Here is an 18,416-nt window from a genome sequence, read left to right as displayed (position 1 = left end):
TTTATATATTTTATATATATGGTATTTATGAAATATATAAATATATGAAATGTATGAAAAACTGATGTGGGTACTCAAATGAAAGGTCTTGATGAGTGGAACATCGAAATGAGTTTATATCTTTAAAAATGTCAATAGTTCACAAGATAGAAGGTAATTTCTTAATTATTGACATTTTTAAAGATATAAACTCATTTCGATGTTACACTCATTGAGATCTTTAATTTAAGTACCCACATGGCATTTTTTATATATTTTATATATATGGTATTTGTGGAATATATAAATATATGAAAAATTGATGTGGGTACTCAAATGAAAGGTCTTGATGAGTGGAACATCGAAATGAGTTTATATCTTTAAAAATGTCAATAGTTCTCAAGATAGAAGGTAATTTCTTAGTTATTGACATTTTTAAAGATATAAACTCATTTCGATGTTACACTCATCGAGACCTTTAATTTAAGTACCCACATGGCATTTTTTATATATTCCATATTTATAGTATTTGTGGAATATATAAATATATGAAATATGAAAAATCGATGTGGGTACTCAAATGAAAGGTCTCGATGAGTGTACCATCGGGATGAGCTTATATCTTTAAAAATGTCAATAGTTCTCAAGATACAAGGTCATTTCTTAATCATGTATCTGGAGATAGAGCATTTTCCAATGCAGCCTATCATAATAAATTGACTGTCGGTGAGAATGATATGAACCCCTGAAAAGGCACAAATTAAAATCAGGACCTTTGCAATGACACTAAATTTCACTAAAAAAATGATTTTATCATTTGAATATCCCAGACACAAAATTTTTCTTATTAATATAAATAAATTTTAAAAATAATTCACCAGGTTCAGAACTAGCGCTGATGTATAACGACGAGTCAGTATTGGAGAACCACCACCTGGCGGTAGCTTTTAAGCTCCTGCAGAATGAGGGCTGTGACATATTCGTAAACATGACGAAAAAGCAGCGACAGACTGTGAGGAAGATGGTGATCGACATGGTGCTGTCAACAGACATGTCCAAGCACATGTCGCTGCTGGCTGATCTAAAGACCATGGTGGAAACCAAGAAAGTTGCTGGCTCGGGTGTCCTACTGCTGGACAACTACACGGACAGGATCCAGGTGCTGGAGAACCTGGTACACTGCGCTGATCTATCGAACCCGACAAAGCCGCTGCCGCTCTACCGGAAGTGGGTCGCGCTCCTCATGGAGGAGTTCTTCCAGCAAGGAGACCGAGAACGGGAGCAAAATATGGACATCAGTCCGATGTGTGACCGACATAACGCGACTATTGAGAAGTCACAGGTCGGCTTTATTGACTACATCGTCCATCCGCTCTGGGAGACCTGGGCTGACCTCGTTCATCCGGATGCCCAGGACATTCTTGACACGCTTGAAGAGAACCGTGATTGGTACCAGTCCATGATTCCACCCTCGCCGCCGTCTGACGACCAGCAGGGAAGCGAACAACTCTCTGATCGTATTCACTTTCAGGTAAATTAATTATACAGGCATTTAAAATTTTTTTAAAAATAAATTATTAAAAAAAAAAAATTGTTTTTTTTTTAAATTTGCGCTTGCATTTTTTTTTTAGATAAAAAATTTTTTTTAATTAAATTAAACGAAATTAAAAAATTTATTTTATTGAAAAAATTATTTTATTGAAAAATTTAACATTTGAATAATTTTTAAAATTATAAATAAATTTTTTTTTGTTTTAATTTAATTAATTAAAAAATTTTTCTACAGTCATTTAATTATCATAGAAATCAAAAAAATTGACAAATGTCCAATAAATTATTTATTTAATAGAATTAGAATTTTATTTAATTTATTTTATTAAAAATTAAAAAAAATTTTTTAAGATAATTAAATTACCCATAATTAAGAAACTTTTATAATTTATTTTATTGAAAAATTATTGAAAAAATAAATTTAACATTCAGAAAGTTTTTAAAATTATAAATAAAATTTTTTTAGATTTATTTTAATTAATAAAAAAAAAGTACTAAATTTTTCTAGTCATTTAATTGTTATAAAAATCAAAAAAATTTGCAAATGTCCAATAAATTATTTATTTAATAGAATTAGAATTTTATTTTATTAAAAATAAAAAAAAAAATTTATGATAATTAAATTAGTCATAATTCATAAAATTTTTATAATTTATTTTATTGAAAAATTATTAAAAAAAAAATTTAACACTTAGAAAATTTTTAAAATTATGAATACAATTTTTTTAGTTTTAATTTAATTAATAAAAAAAAATCCAAAATTTTTCTACAGTAATTTAATTATTATAAAAATAAAAAAAATTGACAAATGTCTAATAAATTTTTTTAAAAATTATTTATTTAATAGAATTAGAATTTTATTAAAAATTTTTTATGATAATAAAATTAGCCATAATTAAAAAATGCTCATAATTTATTTTATTGAAAAATTATTAAAAAAATTTAGCATTTAGAAAATTTTAAAAATTATGAATACAATTTTTTTAGTTTTAATTTAATTAATAAAAACAAATCCAAAATTTTTCTACAGTAATTTGTTATAGAAATCAAAAAAATTGACAAATGTCTAATAAATTTTTTTTTTTAATTATTTATTTGATAGAATTAGAATTTTATTTTATCGAAAAATTATTAAAAAAAAAAATTTAACATTTAAAAAATTTTTAAAATTATAAACACAATTTTTTTAGTTTTAATTTGATTAATAAAAAAAAAATTTTCTACAGTAATTTAATGGTTATAGAAGTAAAAAAAATTGACAACTGTCCAATAAATTATTTATTTAATAAAATTAGAATTTTAATTAATTTTATTAAAAATTAAAAAAAATTTATTTTTTTATCAATAAATAATAATAAAAATAATTGTAAAGGTAACGCTGGAAGAAGGAGATGAAACAATCGAAAACCCAGAAGATGACGAAGACTTTACCGGCGAGCCCGGTGATCAAGAGGCAGCCTCAGCGGACCCTGGGATGTGACGGAAATTGGCGGGTATTTGCAAAAAGCTTCACGAAAAGTTTCAGCAGTCCTGGTGGCGAGCTCACCCGTGAAATCCGCTACCGTCAGCATTAGGCCGTGCTTTTAACCAAATATAAATTTATGTGTATATATATTCACCATGATAAATTAATTAATTAAAATTACCATTAATAACAATATAGTTAAGGAGAAAAAGAAAAAAAAATGCATGTAAATTAAATGACAGCGACGATGGTATGATATCTGCATGAAAGTATCTTAGCCTCTAGCTGATTGTCGGCAGAACGTCGGCTGGCCCGACTTTAAATGTAAACCGATATTTTACCATCGTCCAGCAACAATAAGAATAATAATATTAATTATAACTATCATATAAACATAAAATAATTAAAAGCCGTGTGATTTTTATCACAAATAAAATCCAAAGGATCAGATCATAAAAAAACTCCTCATGAATTAGACTCGTAAAGGAGACTCGAATATAAGTCAGTATACTGGCGAATGAATCTCAATTAGTACCTGTTGGGCACGACCAAAAGCATCGGAAGAAAGTTTTAATCCAAGTAATAAATAAAATAAAATTGTGAAAAATATTGAGCGGATATTTGATTAATTTTTACGGATCAGAACGTCGTTTTAAAATGTTTATCTCGTAATTGTAAACGACATATCAGCTGAAAGACGTACTATAAAAATAAATATATTAATATATAAATAAATGCATCCATAAAACAAATATATTTATTAAAATAAAAAAAATAAAATGCTTAAAAGTGCGAGATAAATTTTATCGAAAGCTCCAGAACGTTAATACGCTATCGATCTCACTGTCAGCTTTTTCATGATTTACTAAAACCTTTTCACGGGATTAAACGTCTATCCTTGAATTTATTTTTTTATTTAAACGCTTTACACGAAGAAGAATCGTTTGACCGGTAGACGGAGAGATAAATTTTAACAAATATATAAATATATACATTTATATTTAAGTATACATTTTTATTATTTATTTCAATTATTTGTATTTTACTAAAAGATCCGCCATATCGTCCGCGTCTGTGTAATCTCTAATATAAATAATAATAATATTAATAATAATAAATACTGAATCTGTTGCGAATGAGCCAAGTGATATATCACAGAGCCGGTCTCTGTGAGGTTTATGCACTAATTATACAATCTAAAATTTATTTTAAAACAATTAATTTAACGCGCAAACATTATATAATTATTTATTACAATTATTACGCGTACAATTATTTTTTAACCAAAGAATAGTGACTAATTTTAATATTTTACATTAATATTCTGCAGATATTTGTATGTGTTGTTATTAATTAATATATGTTGTGTTATATTAGTTAGTCTATGTATTTAATTTAATTTAATTTAATTAATTTTCACATAATTATTTAATAGATGTTTACTTTTACAATTAATGGAATTAAGAGTTTGAATATCTGATTGAATTACCATTAATAATTAAATTAAGGGGGGAAATATATGTAAAAGGACGTTTTTATGATGATTTTTTTTAAGGTATGAAAATTAATTTTATCCACTTTTTTAAAATATTGAATTATTTTCTATATATATATTTATGCCGTAAGATAGACGGCGGAGTTTTTAAGGTGGTCCATTTTTACAAGCATGGAATGTGAGTGTAATTCATTCATGTTTGTAAATTAAAATAAAATTAATTAAAAAAAAAAAATTAATTTTAAAATAAAATTAATTTAATAAAAAAAATTAATTTTAAAATAAAATTAATTAAAAAAAAGAATTAATTTTAAAATAAAATTAATTTAAAAAAAGAATTAATTTTAAAATAAAATTAATTTAAAAAAAGAGGAATTAATTTTAAAATAAAATTAATTAAAAAAAAAGAATTAATTTTGAAATAAAATTAATTAAAAAAAAAAAGAATTAATTTTAAATTAAAGTAAAATTAATTAAAAAAAATAATTAATTTTAAAATAAAATTAATTTTAAAATAAAATTAATTTAAAATAAATAATTAATTTTAAAATAAAATTAATTTAAAAAAAAGAATTAATTTTAAAATAAAATTAATTCAATAAAAAAAATTAATTTTGAAATAAAATTAATAAAAAAAAATTTTTTAAACAAAATAAAAACTTTTTTTTCTATATATATTTATATTCTTTCATATTTTGCAACAATATAACTTAAAAAGTAGCGGAGATTTAGCAATTGGTGTGCAGTATGGAAGCCACAATTTTTATCTGAAATTAATTGCACGAAAAAATTACTTGTTTTTAAATTACGCTTAATATGAACCTCAATTATAAGCGATATTTTTATTCACACTATTTTTTATTTTTAATAATGTATAAAAAAAATGGTAAAAAATCACAAATTTTTTTTACAATTCTCCAAAAAAAACGCAAATTTCTTCTTTTTTTTTTTAGAATTGAGGTTCATATAGAAGATACACATAAAAAAAAATTTTTTTTTTAAATTAATTTTTCTGTGTCATAGATTTCAGATAAAAGTTGTGGCTTCCACTGCACGCCAACTGCTAAGTCGGATGACAACCTACGATGTGCATCACCTGATATCTCCACTATTTATTAAGTTATATTGTTGTTTAATACGAAAAAATACTCATCCATATATCTAAAAAATAACATGATAGTTTCAATAAATAATATAATTTTAAAATTCCCGAAAAAATTTTATTAAGTTATGAAAAATTCATATTTCATTAAAATTATTATAAAAAAAAAATTATACTAATAATAATAATTTTTTTTAAATAAAAAATGGAGCAATCATTCTGGAAGTGTTTGTTTTTCAGGAAAATTGTATGTGTGATTCAATTACTATTATAATTTTTATTTTATAATAATTTCAGTGAAATAATATGAATTTTTCATAACTAAAATTTTTTCCGATTTAATTTTTTATAAAGTAAAAGACCCAGTTATTGACACTTGCAATTTTATTCTAATTAAAAAAATTAATTCTACTCAAAAAACCAATTATTTCAAAATTTATAATTCAAAAATTATATTTATTAATTTATTACAGTGGATTTGTTTTATTTAATTAAAATAAAACTGCAAGTGTCAATAACTAGTTCAGTGTCAATAACTGGGTCTTTACCTTACAAAAAAAAAATTCATACCTAATTTTTTAGACATTAAAAAAATTAATAAAAATCATTATGAAAATGGTCTTTTACACGTATTTCCCCTTTTAATTAAATAAATATATATAAATATGTCTCGACTCTGATATGTATATGTAGTGATGAATTTACTGTAATTGTATTATAGTTGTACGGGTGAAGAAACACAAACTTAAACTAAAACACATATGTCATATAGTTTAATTAATATATGTTTGAATATTATAAATAATTAAAATAGTATACGTGTGGATGTGAATGTTGGTGCTGGACACCAAGTAAATATATACATATACATATATATAAATATATAAATATATAAATAATGAATAATATATAATTGAGGTCTATTGTCACCGACTAGTAGTTACAATATTTAAAAAAGCAAAAAAATGTTAAAATCATTAAAAAAAAAAATAAAAAAAAAATATCTAATTAATTTCAATGGAACTTGAACCCGCGTATGGCTAATTAGACTCTGTAATGTGTAATTATAAATTATTAATTGTTAATATAAGTGATCTTATTTATCTTCCATTGGAATAATTGTACAAACCGATTTAAGTGAAATTAATATTAATTATATAATAATTATAATTGACAAAGTTACTGACGTCCTCCGAACAGGAGATAAAAATTTTATATTTTTGGTTTTTTATCTTTGCTTATAATATTAATTATTTATTTGAGTTTGGTTAAAAAAAAATATTAGCTCGGCGAAAGGAGCATGAATGATTATGATTATGATTAATTATTAATGATAATAAATTTGTAAAAATGATTGATTGATTGATTGATTGAATAATTACCGGGTGCCCAGGGTAATAAGACAGATATTAGAGCAAAGCACCCGTAACTTTTGTAATCGTCAAAATCTGATTAATTCATTAACAGTAACCATACATTACAATAATGATAATATTAAAATGAGCCGATTGATATATAAATAAAAAAAAAAATATACATAAATATATAGTTATATCGCAATGATTAAACGCATCCATTGATGTTTTGACGGTTTACGGACATTGTTTGAAAGTTTGTGAAGAGAATTATTCAAAGAACCGCATTAAAATATTATTAACAGATTTGTGAAATAATTATCAGAATATGAAGAAATATTAATATTAAGAAATACAATGTGTTTGATTGCTGGACAGTTAAATGGCATGTATTCAAAATATCGTGTAACCTCGTATGAGATGTATGTCTATTAAAAACATATTTATTGTCGAAATTAGTTTTTATTTTTTTGGTGAATTTTATTCCCGAAAAATTTTTTCAAATTTCAAATTAACTCTGGTATCATTTTGCAAACACCTAATTAATCCGGAAAGAATTAAAATAAACTAACAATCTTGTAGTCACTATGTGACTATTGTGACTAGTGAACTATAAATAAATAAAATTTTGTTTTAATAAATATTGACTTTTGTGAAATGGCACTGTACTTTTTTAACTATCGACGTTTTTAAAGATATAAGCTCATCCCGATGTGACACTCATCAAGAGCTTTCATTTGAGTACCCACATGCATTTTCATATATTTTTCATATATACATATATATTATATAAATATATAAAATATATGAAAAATTGATGTGGGTACTCAAATGAAAGGTTTCGATGAGCGTAACATCGGGATAAGCTTATATCTTTAAAAATTTCAATAGTTTACAAGATACAATGTCATCTCTTAATCATTGAGTTTTGCTAAGATATAAACTCATTTCGATGTTACACTCATCGAGACCTTTCATTCAAGTACCCACATGACATTTTTTATATATTTCATATATATGATATTTGTGAAATATATAAATATATAAAATATATGAAAAATTGATGTGGGTACTCAAATGAAAGGTCTTGATGAATGTAACATCGAAATGAGCTTATATCTTTAAAAATGTCAATAGTTCACAAGATACAATGTCATTTCTTAATCATCGACTTTTTTTAAGATATAAACTCATTTCGATGCTACACTCATCGAGACCTTTAATTCAAGTACCCACATGACATTTTTTATATATTTCATATATATGATATTTGTGAAATATATAAATATATAAAATACATGAAAAATTGATGTGGGTACTCAAATGAAAGGTTTCGATGAGTGTAACATCGAGATGAGCTTATATCTTTAAAAATGTCAATAGTTCACAAGATACAATGTCATTTCTTAATCATCGACTTTTTTTAAGATATAAACTCATTTCGATGCTACACTCATCGAGACCTTTAATTCAAGTACCCACATGACATTTTTTATATATTTCATATATATGATATTTGTGAAATATATAAATATGTAAAATATATGAAAAATTGATGTGGGTACTCAAATGAAAGGTTTCGATGAGTGTAACATCGAGATGAGCTTATATCTTTAAAAATGTCAATAGTTCACAAGATACAATGTCATTTCTTAATCATCGACTTTTTTTAAGATATAAACTCATTTCGATGTTACATCCATCGAGACCTTTAATTCAAGTACCCACATGACATTTTTTATATTTTTCATATATATGATATTTGTGAAATATATAAATATATAAAATATATGAAAAATTGATGTGGGTACTCAAATGAAAGGTCTCGATGAGTGTAACATCGAGATGAGCTTATATCTTTAAAAATGTCAATAGTTCACAAGATACAAGGTCATTTCTTAATTATATAGATAACCACTCTATAAAATAACTTAATAAAAAAATTTATTATTTTATAAAAATACATTAATTAATTTATTTTTTTTTATTTTTCATTTGAATCCGCCGATTTTTACCAGGCCTCTGACTTTTATTGTCCCCACCTTTATTCCTTCTCTTCAATCCCTTAATATCCTTTCGCGGTCTCTGGTACCCAGACATATCAGCAGAGCTCTCCCGGTCGTTCATCTTAGTCCCGCGTTTCTTACCACCGAACCCAAACTTAGAATTTTTAACCTTCTGCTTATTGCTGAGCCTCCTCTCAGCATGACTCTTATTAGAACTACCCGGTCTCTTTTTATCGTCCAGGAAATTGAGATCTTTACGAACTCCCTTGCGGAACTTCTTCACCTCATCCAGCATCTGCTTCTTCTCAGCATGTTTTTTCAACGTGGCTTCTACCTGCATCTGTTTTCCAACTTTGCGCTGGAGTCTTAGCTGGCGAACCTTTTCAGACCTCGCTACTGCTTGCTCCTTTTTCTGCAAAGTCGTCCGGATTTTGTGCATGTGCTCATCAGTTTTCGCCATTTCAGCGTAGTAGTCTTCTGGCCTGATCGTGGGGATCCCCAGTTTCTTTAATCTAGGCATACAGAACATCACTGCAGCTTGAGCCTGCCTGTGGAACATTGTCTCCCTCTTGAAGTCATTGATAACCGGGTCCTCGGTGGGTTTCAACTGCGCTAATTTTTTGTTGCCTTTTAACTGCTTCGCACGTCGCTCTTCTTGCTCGAGCTGCTGTAACGCTAATTCTGGGGCTAATGGTGCTGGCGCGTTCACTACGTCTAATTTTTCTATCCATGGTAAGTCTAATTTTAGTTTATTTAATGCTTCTTTCAGCAATTCCTGTCAATGTTATTAAAATTATTTATTAGTGACTTAAAAAAAAATTTTTAATTACTTTAAAATTATAATTTTATAAAAAAATTATTTTTAATAATTTTTTAATTAGTAGACATTTGATATTTTTTAAAGAAATTAAATAATATACCAGCAACTTTGCAGTCACTACGTGACTGCCGTGACTTGTGAAAAATAACTAAATAAAATTTTGCTTTATTAAATAATGACTTTAGTTAAATTGCATTGTACTTTCTTAAATATTGTCGTTTTTAAAGATATAAGCTCATCCCCATGTTACACTAATCAAGAGCTTTCATTTAAGTACTCACATGCATTTTTGATATATTTTTCACATATACATATATATAATATATAAAATATATGAAAAATTGATGTGGGTACTCAAATGAAAGGACTTGATGAGTATAATGTCAGGGTGAGCTTATATCTTTGAAAATGTCAATATTTCATAAGATATTTGTTAAATTGCACTGTACTTTCTTAATTATTGACATTTTTAAAGATATAAGCTCATTCTGATGTTACACTCATCGAGACCTTTTATTCGAGTACTCACATGGCATTTTTTATATATTTTATATACATGGTATTTGTGGAATATATAGATATATAAAATATATGAAAAATCGATGTGGGTACTCAAATGAAAGGGCTTGATGAGTGTAATGTCAGGGTGAGCTTATATCTTTGAAAATGTCAATATTTCATAAGATATTTGTTAAATTGCACTGTACTTTCTTAATTATTGACATTTTTAAATATATAAGCTCATCCAGATGTTACTCTCATCGAGACCTTTCATTCGAGTACCCACATGGCATTTTTTATATATTTTATATATATGGTATTTGTAGAATATATAAATATATAAAATATATGAGAAATCGATGTGGGTACTCAAATGAAAGGGCTTGATGAGTGTAATGTCAGGGTGAGCTTATATCTTTAAAAATGTCAATATTTTACAAGATATTTGTTAAATTGCACTGTACTTTCTTAATTATTGACATTTTTAAAGATATAAGCTCATTCTGATGTTACACTCATTGAGACCTTTTATTCGAGTACTCACATGGCATTTTTTATATATTTTATATACATGGTATTTGTGGAATATATAGATATATAAAATATATGAAAAATCGATGTGGGTACTCAAATGAAAGGGCTTGATGAGTGTAATGTCAGGATGAGCTTATATCTTTAAAAATGTCAATATTTTACAAGATATATGTTAAATTGCACTGTACTTTTTTAACTATTAACATTTTTAAATATATAAGCTCATCCAGATGTTACTCTCATCGAGACCTTTCATTCGAGTATCCACATGGCATTTTTTATATATTTTTCATATATACATATATATAATATATATAAATATATGAAAAATCGATGTGGGTACTCAAATGAAAGGTCTCGATGAATGTAATGTCAGGGTGAGCTTATATCTTTAAAAATGTCAATAGTTCACAAGATACAAAGTCATTTCTTAATTACGTATATAGAGATAGAGAATTTTCGAATGCAGTCTTAATACTTATCATAATAAATTGACTATCGGTGAGAATGATATGAAACCTTGAAAAGGCACAAATTAAACTCAAGACCTTTGCAATGACACTAAATTTAACTAAAAAAACTGATTTTATCATATGACTATCCTGGACGCGAAATTTTTCTTATTCTCTTAATAATATATATATTCATGTCGAATTTCTGTAAGTTAAATTTCTAAAGTTAGCCGACGCTTTTAATTATTTTTTTGATTTATTAAATTAGAACTAAAAAATATTTTTTTCAAAATTGCACTTTTTCAAGTTTGTTACAAATGAAAATTCTTTTTAATAAAATAATTATCAGATACCTACTAACTTTATTTCCATTTATTTTTTCTAAATAATTCATAAAAAAATTCAAAAAATTGTTTAAATGTCTATTAATTTTAGAATCACTACTTTTTAAATTAAATTGTAATAAATATATAAAGATTAATAAAAAAAAACTTACAGGTTGATTAATAGATTTCTTCTCAATGACTTTATTTAAACCCGGTTTTAGCAATCCTTTCGCAAAAGCATCCTGGAGCTGTAAGACACGTGACAATGGGGAAAATTTAGGTTAGAAAAAAAAATAAATAATTATAAAAATAAATTATCGATAGTTTACCTCTTCTTCAGAATCAATTTCCGAATCAGACTCTTCTTCTTCTTCAATATGACTCGACTTTCTCTTCATTTTATTTATTTTTTATTATTTCTCCAATTTAAATCGATTCAGTACCACTCGTACTCCGAACTTTTAATTACAATTTCTAATATCAATAAAATTATTGTCATTATTATTATTTTTAGAAAATCAAATAGTGCGCCACCTACGCGTGTAACTTGAAACTTCTGAATAGCTTAAAAGCGCTCACCGCGCCGCGCGGAGCAAAATAAGTAACTAAATTTATTTCTCCCACGTTTGTGCCACCATTTGTGCCAGCGCTGGTTCTCATACCACCTTTCATTTTTGGACCGTCGAGATAGTTAGATCGTGTCTTCTGACGGTCGTCGTTTTTTTTAACAATGACGTAAGTATCTTATATTATTTAAACAATCTTAATATTTTTTATTAAATTATTTATTCTAATTAATTATTTTATTTTTTTATTGTTTAAATTTATTAAATATTGAGTCAGTTTTAATAATTTTTTTTATTTAACTATCTTAGAATTTTTTTACCCATGTGGTATTTTATTAAATGTAATTTCTTTTTTTTTTCATTAAAAAATTAAAAATTTCTTCTTAAAAATATGATGAAATAATTATTTAATTATTAAATTTAATATTTATTCCATTTAAAATAATTTTTAGTATTACTAATGTAAAATATTTTCTTAACCTCAAAAATTTTATGACACCAAAGTTAGCCGACGTTTTTAATTTTTTGATTATTTTTCATTTATTAAATTATAATTAAAAAATATTTTTTAAAAAATCCACTTATAGTTTTTCAAGTTTTTCAATAAAAAAAATTCTTAAATTTTTTAAATGGCTAACTTAATTTTCACAAAATTTTTAATTAAAATTAAATCAGCTGATTATTGAAAAAAATTATTACAATTAATTTTAAATGCATAAAATTTATATAATTCTAAGTGCAATTTTTTAATTTACAATTTTTATTGAAAAAAAAAATTAAAAATTGTCACATGTTTGCCAATTTTAGTATCATAAATTTCTCTTACATTATTTTAAAATATTTTTTGAAATAAATATTTAAAGTGATATCTTCCTAAAAGCACTTGAATTATTTAATCAATAATAATTTGAGTCGTCAATGTGAAGAAGAGTAAAAATCTTCACTGGGTGAGGACGTTGGGTTTAAAATAACAATGTACCGCAATCAGTGTTGAAACATTTCACACAAATTATCTAATTACATATGAAAATTAAGTTAGCCGACACTTGAAAATTTTTTATTAATTAAAAATTAGAAATGAATAACTATTTTTTTTAAAATCCACGGATAATTTTTGAAATATTCTACATGTGAAAAATTTTGTTTAAATTTTTTAAAAATTATTTTTCAATAATATAAATTATAAAAATTAAAAAATGTCGGCTAATTTAATTTTCATAAGATTAAATTAGCCGAAATTTTCAAGTTTTTATAATTTATTCTAGTGAAAAATAATTTTTAAAAAATTAAAAGAAAAATTTTCACATGTAGAAAATTTTAAAAATTATACGTGCAATTTTCTAAAAATATTTTTCTAATTCTAATTTAATTAATAAAAAAAAAATCAAAAATTATTGAGTCGGCTAATTTTAGTATTACTAATTACGTAGTCACGTGTAATAATAATTTTCAAAAATTAATAATTAACATACTAATTAAAAATATTATTTTCAGGTCCAAAGTATCGCGTGACACTCTTTACGAGTGCGTAAACGGAGTCATCCAGAGCTCCAAAGACAAGAAGCGTAAGTTTCTGGAGACAGTGGAGCTCCAAATTGGATTGAAGAACTATGACCCGCAGAAAGACAAACGTTTCTCAGGCACGGTCAAGTACGTATTCACCTGACAGAGTCTATCTTTTCAATTATTAGAATCTAGAATCAAAATCATAAAGAAGAACTGTCTATTTACACGTAAAAAAATCCTGATAAATCCACGCAGCGTGAATTTAAGAGGGGAAATACGTGTACAGGCTTAAAAAAATTCAATTTTTTTTTTTATAAATCGCTTGTAAAACTATTCAAAAATATAGATATAAAATTTCAAGTAAAAATTCCTATTCGTTCAAAAGTTATAATCGATTTATTAATTACTTCAACAGGCGAGACCATCTTTTTCTCGCTTTGCTCTCACAGAGTTCAACGGAACTATCTCTGACGCACTCCCAACAGCAGAGCAATTGCAGTTTCGATTGGTTTCACGAAACGAATGAAATTTTTGAAAAAAACGCTTTGTGGTGAAATAGTTTATTAAATTATCTATTATCTCTAAAATAAATAATAGTTTAAAAAAACTAAAAACACGCTTTTTATAGAAAACCAAACTAAAAAATAGAAAATAAACTTCAATAAATTTAAATTAAGAATAGTGTTAAAAATTTCAATAAATATAAATTAATAATAGTGTAAATAAAAAAAATGTATTTTATTTTAAAAAAAAGCCTGGGGTGCTTTTTAAGATATTATCAAAATGATAATCACTCTACTCATATCTGTCAATAAAATATTTATAACTATTGACACCATGCACCCCACGCTTTTTTTAAAATAAAATACATTTTTTTATTTACACTATTATTAATTTATATTTATTGAAATTTTTAACACTATTCTTAATTTAAATTTATTAAAATTTATTTTCTATTTTTTAGTTTGGTTTTCTATAAAAAGCGTGTTTTTAGTTTTTTTAAACTATTATTTATTTTTTACTTTTTAGTTTGGTTTATTTATAAAAGCGTGATTTTTTAGTTTTTTTAAACTATTATTTGTTGATTATCAAAAATATTCAGGCGCGCAAATTACCCACGGAGAGTTACATACTGACATACTGACATACTGACAAACTGACATACAAGTGAAGCTAATATAAAGCGTGTAAAAAGGTTTTTTCAAAATTTCCATTTGTTTCGCTAAGCCGATTGAAACTGCAATCACTGGTCTCGGCTGTTAATACTATTTTTACATTAACTTTTTGTCAATTTTTTTTTTCAAACGCGTTTTTCTCGAAACGAGTTTTTTCAAAACTGTGTGCAGTCTAGTTCAAAGAGTTTTAAACCAATCATCTTGTGATATGGCTTATAATTTTCTTTATACAATTTCCTTAAATATGAACCTCAATCGGAAGCGATATTTTTATTTAAACTATTTTTTTTTTTAATAAACAATGTATGAAAAAGTGGTAAAAAATCACGACTTAATTTCATAGCCCTCTAAAAAATGCAAATTTTTACTTATCTTTTTTGGAATTGAGGTTCATATGCAAGATACACATATAAATGAAGTAATTTTTCTGTGCCATTGATTTCAAATAAAAATTGTGGCTTCCATACTGCACACAGACTGCTAAGTCGGATGACAACCTACAATGTGTATCAGCTGATATTTCCGCTATTTGTTAGCTTGTATTGTTGTTTAATAAAAAAAATACTTATAAATATATGTATAAAATAACCGGATAGTTTCAATAAATAATATTAATTTTTTATACCTTAAAAAAATGAATGAAAATCAGCATGAAAATGGCCTTCGACACGTATTTCTCCCTTAAGGGCCTTTACATTCACACACCGTGGATTTAAGACACTTACATTCATGCGGCGTGGATTTATCAGGATTTTTTTACGTATAAATAATAATAGACATTAAAAATATTGAGCTTGAAAAGATTGACTCGTATTGTCAGGAAGCTGAGCTTTCTCGGCGGACCTGTACCCAGGGTCTTAAAACAACTGGGAAGGTCTTATTACTATTTATTGTAATATTACCGCCCCCATATAAGTATCTAATATTCATGAATGAGGAATTTTTTCTCAAGCTTGATTATTGGCTAGATGTAGCTTTGAATATCAGAGATTAGTTTTTTGAAAGATTTTTAATTGTCTCTGGGATTTGAGCTGACGTCGATTTAACGTAGTTGGTCGTTGATGCGTTGAAAAACAATTATGGTGATACAACTTGAAATATTCTGAGAAAAAAAAAATTTAGTAACTAATTACAAGTGGGGTCCATGATTTTAATTTTCATTTGTTTAAACGAAATTTTGTTTTGAAAATTTTAATATATATATATATATTTTTTTTTTTTTTCTCGAAAAATACATTAAAAAATGAACAATTGAATAAAAAAGCTGATTACCACAATTTTGACAAATTTTACTAATTGACAAAAAAATTTATAGATTTTTTAGAAAATTGTGATATTCAACTTTTTTTTTTATTGTTGGTTTTTTTTATGTACTTTTCAAAAAAAATATGAAAAAAAGATAAAATAGAAATTTTATCAAAAAAGACGAGCCAAAATTTTTTCCAACTTTCAAAGTTAATTTTTAAATTGAATTATTAACTTTTTGATATTTTCAATATCACCACCGTAAATCCGCCGTAAAAACAAAAAATAAAAAAAATTATGATAATCCATCAATTCATCTATTTTTTATGACCAAAAAAAGCTTTGACTCCACTTATCAATAATTACAAAAATTTTTTTAAGAAATTTAAAAATAATATAAGGTAAAAGACCCAGTTATTGACACTGGCCTAGTTGTTTGACACTTGCAATTTTATTCTAATTAAAAAAAAATGTTCTCAATAAACCAATTATCTTAAAATTTATTAGAGTTAATTTTTTTTTCTTTTTAATGAGAATAAAATTGCAAGTGTCAATAACTAGGCCAGTGTCAACACTGGGTTTTTTACCTTATCCAAATTTTTAAAAATTGAAATTCAAGTTGGATCAAATTTAGACTTAAAAAAAAAAATAAACGTTCATATTACTCATGATGGTAATAATTATGCATGTATTAACTGAATACTTGATGCGAAAAATGAACTGATAATTGTATTTATTATTATTAGATAAATTAATTATCTTTTACAAAGAATAAATGATTATTTAATTTAATTCAGGTTGAAGAACATCCCAAGACCAAAAATGCAAGTATGCATTCTTGGAGATCAACAGCATTGTGACGAAGCCAAGGCTAACAATGTTCCTTTCATGGACGCCGAGGCTCTTAAAAAACTAAACAAGAACAAAAAACTCGTCAAGAAGCTCGGTAATTATTTCTTAATACAATTATCTATACTAGACCTTCCTAAAAGCACTTGGATTATTTTATTGATGATAATTTGAGTTGTCAATGTGAAGGAGAGAAAATTCTTCACTGGGTGAGGACGTTGGGTTTAAAATAACAATGTACCGCAATCAGTGTTGAGACAGTTTAAATATTAATTAATTAATTAATTAATTTGATTTAAATTTATGATCATTTTTTTAATTGAAAATTAAAAAATTTTTTTAGCCAAAAAATACGACGCATTCTTGGCCAGTGAGTCGTTGATCAAGCAGATCCCACGTCTGCTGGGTCCGGGTTTGAACAAAGCCGGTAAATTCCCTGGGCTTTTGTCTCATCAGGAATCAATGATGGGCAAAATCGACGAAGTCAAGGCTACCATCAAGTTCCAGATGAAGAAAGTACTCTGTTTGTCTGTCGCAGTCGGCCACGTTGAGATGTCCGAAGATGAGCTCGTTCAGAACGTTCACTTGTCGATCAACTTCCTTGTCTCTCTGCTGAAGAAGCACTGGCAGAACGTACGCTCTCTTCACATAAAATCTTCGATGGGTCCTCCTCAACGATTGTACTGATTTATTTTAATATTATTGATTAAAATTATCGATGCCGACTCTGTCATCTTGTTAGCATCTTTTTATTCAATTGAATAATAAATTTATTTAAAAATTATTTTACAGTATTAATTTATCATTTAAACCTTTTTTATAATTAATTTAATTTTTAATATTTTTTATAGTAAAAAATTATTTTTAAAATTCAAAGATTTATTTTTGAATAAATAAATTTAAGTTTTAAAAAAATTAAACTAATTTTTAAAAATATTTTTTATAGTAAAAAGTTATTTTTACAATTCAAGAATTTTTTCTTGAATAAATGATTATTAGTTTTATGAAAATTGAATTAATTTTTGATTAAATGATTTTTTAAATATTTTTTATAGTAAAAAGTTATTTTTACAATTCAAGGATTTTCTTTTAATTAAATAGATAAAATTAGTTAAAAAAAAAATTGAACTAATTTTTGATTAAATGATTTTTTAAATATTTTTTATAGTAAAAAATTATTAAAATTCAAGAATTTTTTCTTGAATAAATGATTATTAGTTTTATGAAAATTGAATTAATTTTTGATTAAATGATTTTTTAAATATTTTTTATAGTAAAAAATAATTATTAAAATTCAAGGATTTTTTTTTGAGTAATTAATTATTAGTTTTATAAAAATTTAACTAATTTTTGATAAAATAGTTTTTTTAATTTTATTAATGATTGTAAAAATTAAATTAAAATTTTTGTAAAAAAATTCTCAAGCGAAAAGTTATTTTCCATTGGGAGCTTTATTAAAAAAATACATCATAATTATGCAGACGCAACA

The 18,416-nt window shown here is 25.2% G+C and overlaps 3 protein-coding genes across 13 annotated transcripts in view; 2 read left to right on the top strand and 1 right to left on the bottom strand.

The window, feature by feature from the left end:
- LOC123261494 (cAMP-specific 3',5'-cyclic phosphodiesterase) overlaps positions 1–3,743 on the top strand; it is a 131,419-nt gene extending 127,676 nt beyond the window's left edge. For all 11 annotated transcript variants that reach the window (XM_044723101.1, XM_044723105.1, XM_044723103.1 and 8 more), the window contains 2 exons: positions 861–1,510; positions 2,903–3,743. In XM_044723101.1, coding sequence (XP_044579036.1) covers positions 861–1,510; positions 2,903–3,010 — 758 coding nt within the window. In that variant the 3' untranslated portion in view covers positions 3,011–3,743. The remainder of the gene's footprint in view (positions 1–860; positions 1,511–2,902) is intronic.
- Positions 3,744–8,874: 5,131 nt separating this feature from the next.
- Positions 8,875–12,074, bottom strand: LOC123261495 (probable rRNA-processing protein EBP2 homolog). The gene is made up of 3 exons (XM_044723107.1): positions 11,916–12,074; positions 11,757–11,834; positions 8,875–9,728 (listed from the first exon to the last, which is right to left on the bottom strand). The coding sequence occupies exons 1-3, from the start codon at positions 11,982–11,984 to the stop codon at positions 8,922–8,924; spliced, it is 954 nt and encodes a 317-aa protein (XP_044579042.1). The 5' UTR covers positions 11,985–12,074; the 3' UTR covers positions 8,875–8,921.
- A 113-nt stretch (positions 12,075–12,187) lies between these two features.
- LOC123261499 (60S ribosomal protein L10a) lies at positions 12,188–17,711 on the top strand. The gene is made up of 4 exons (XM_044723110.1): positions 12,188–12,321; positions 13,647–13,802; positions 16,876–17,024; positions 17,271–17,711. Exons 1-4 carry the CDS (start codon positions 12,317–12,319, stop codon positions 17,612–17,614), a joined length of 654 nt encoding a protein of 217 aa, XP_044579045.1. The 5' UTR covers positions 12,188–12,316; the 3' UTR covers positions 17,615–17,711.
- Positions 17,712–18,416: the final 705 nt, after the last annotated feature.

The sequence above is a fragment of the Cotesia glomerata genome, linkage group LG3 (genome assembly GCF_020080835.1).
Source record: "Cotesia glomerata isolate CgM1 linkage group LG3, MPM_Cglom_v2.3, whole genome shotgun sequence".
Lineage (NCBI taxonomy): Eukaryota > Metazoa > Arthropoda > Insecta > Hymenoptera > Braconidae > Cotesia > Cotesia glomerata.
This window is presented reverse-complemented; position numbering and strand designations above follow the sequence as displayed.

What these genes read in the sequence shown, in the direction of transcription:
- LOC123261495 (XM_044723107.1), bottom strand. Translation starts at nt 11,984, where the DNA reads ATGAAGAGAAAGTCGAGTCATATTGAAGAAGAAGAAGAGTCTGATTCG. An exon ending in AAATTGATTCTGAAGAAGAG is followed by an intron (nt 11,835 to 11,915) that starts GTAAACTATCGA and finishes CGTGTCTTACAG; the next exon opens with CTCCAGGATGCTTTTGCGAA. An exon ending in AGAAATCTATTAATCAACCT is followed by an intron (nt 9,729 to 11,756) that starts GTAAGTTTTTTT and finishes TAACATTGACAG; the next exon opens with GAATTGCTGAAAGAAGCATT.
- LOC123261499 (XM_044723110.1), top strand. An exon ending in CGTTTCTCAGGCACGGTCAA is followed by an intron (nt 13,803 to 16,875) that starts GTACGTATTCAC and finishes AATTTAATTCAG; the next exon opens with GTTGAAGAACATCCCAAGAC. An exon ending in AAAACTCGTCAAGAAGCTCG is followed by an intron (nt 17,025 to 17,270) that starts GTAATTATTTCT and finishes AAATTTTTTTAG; the next exon opens with CCAAAAAATACGACGCATTC.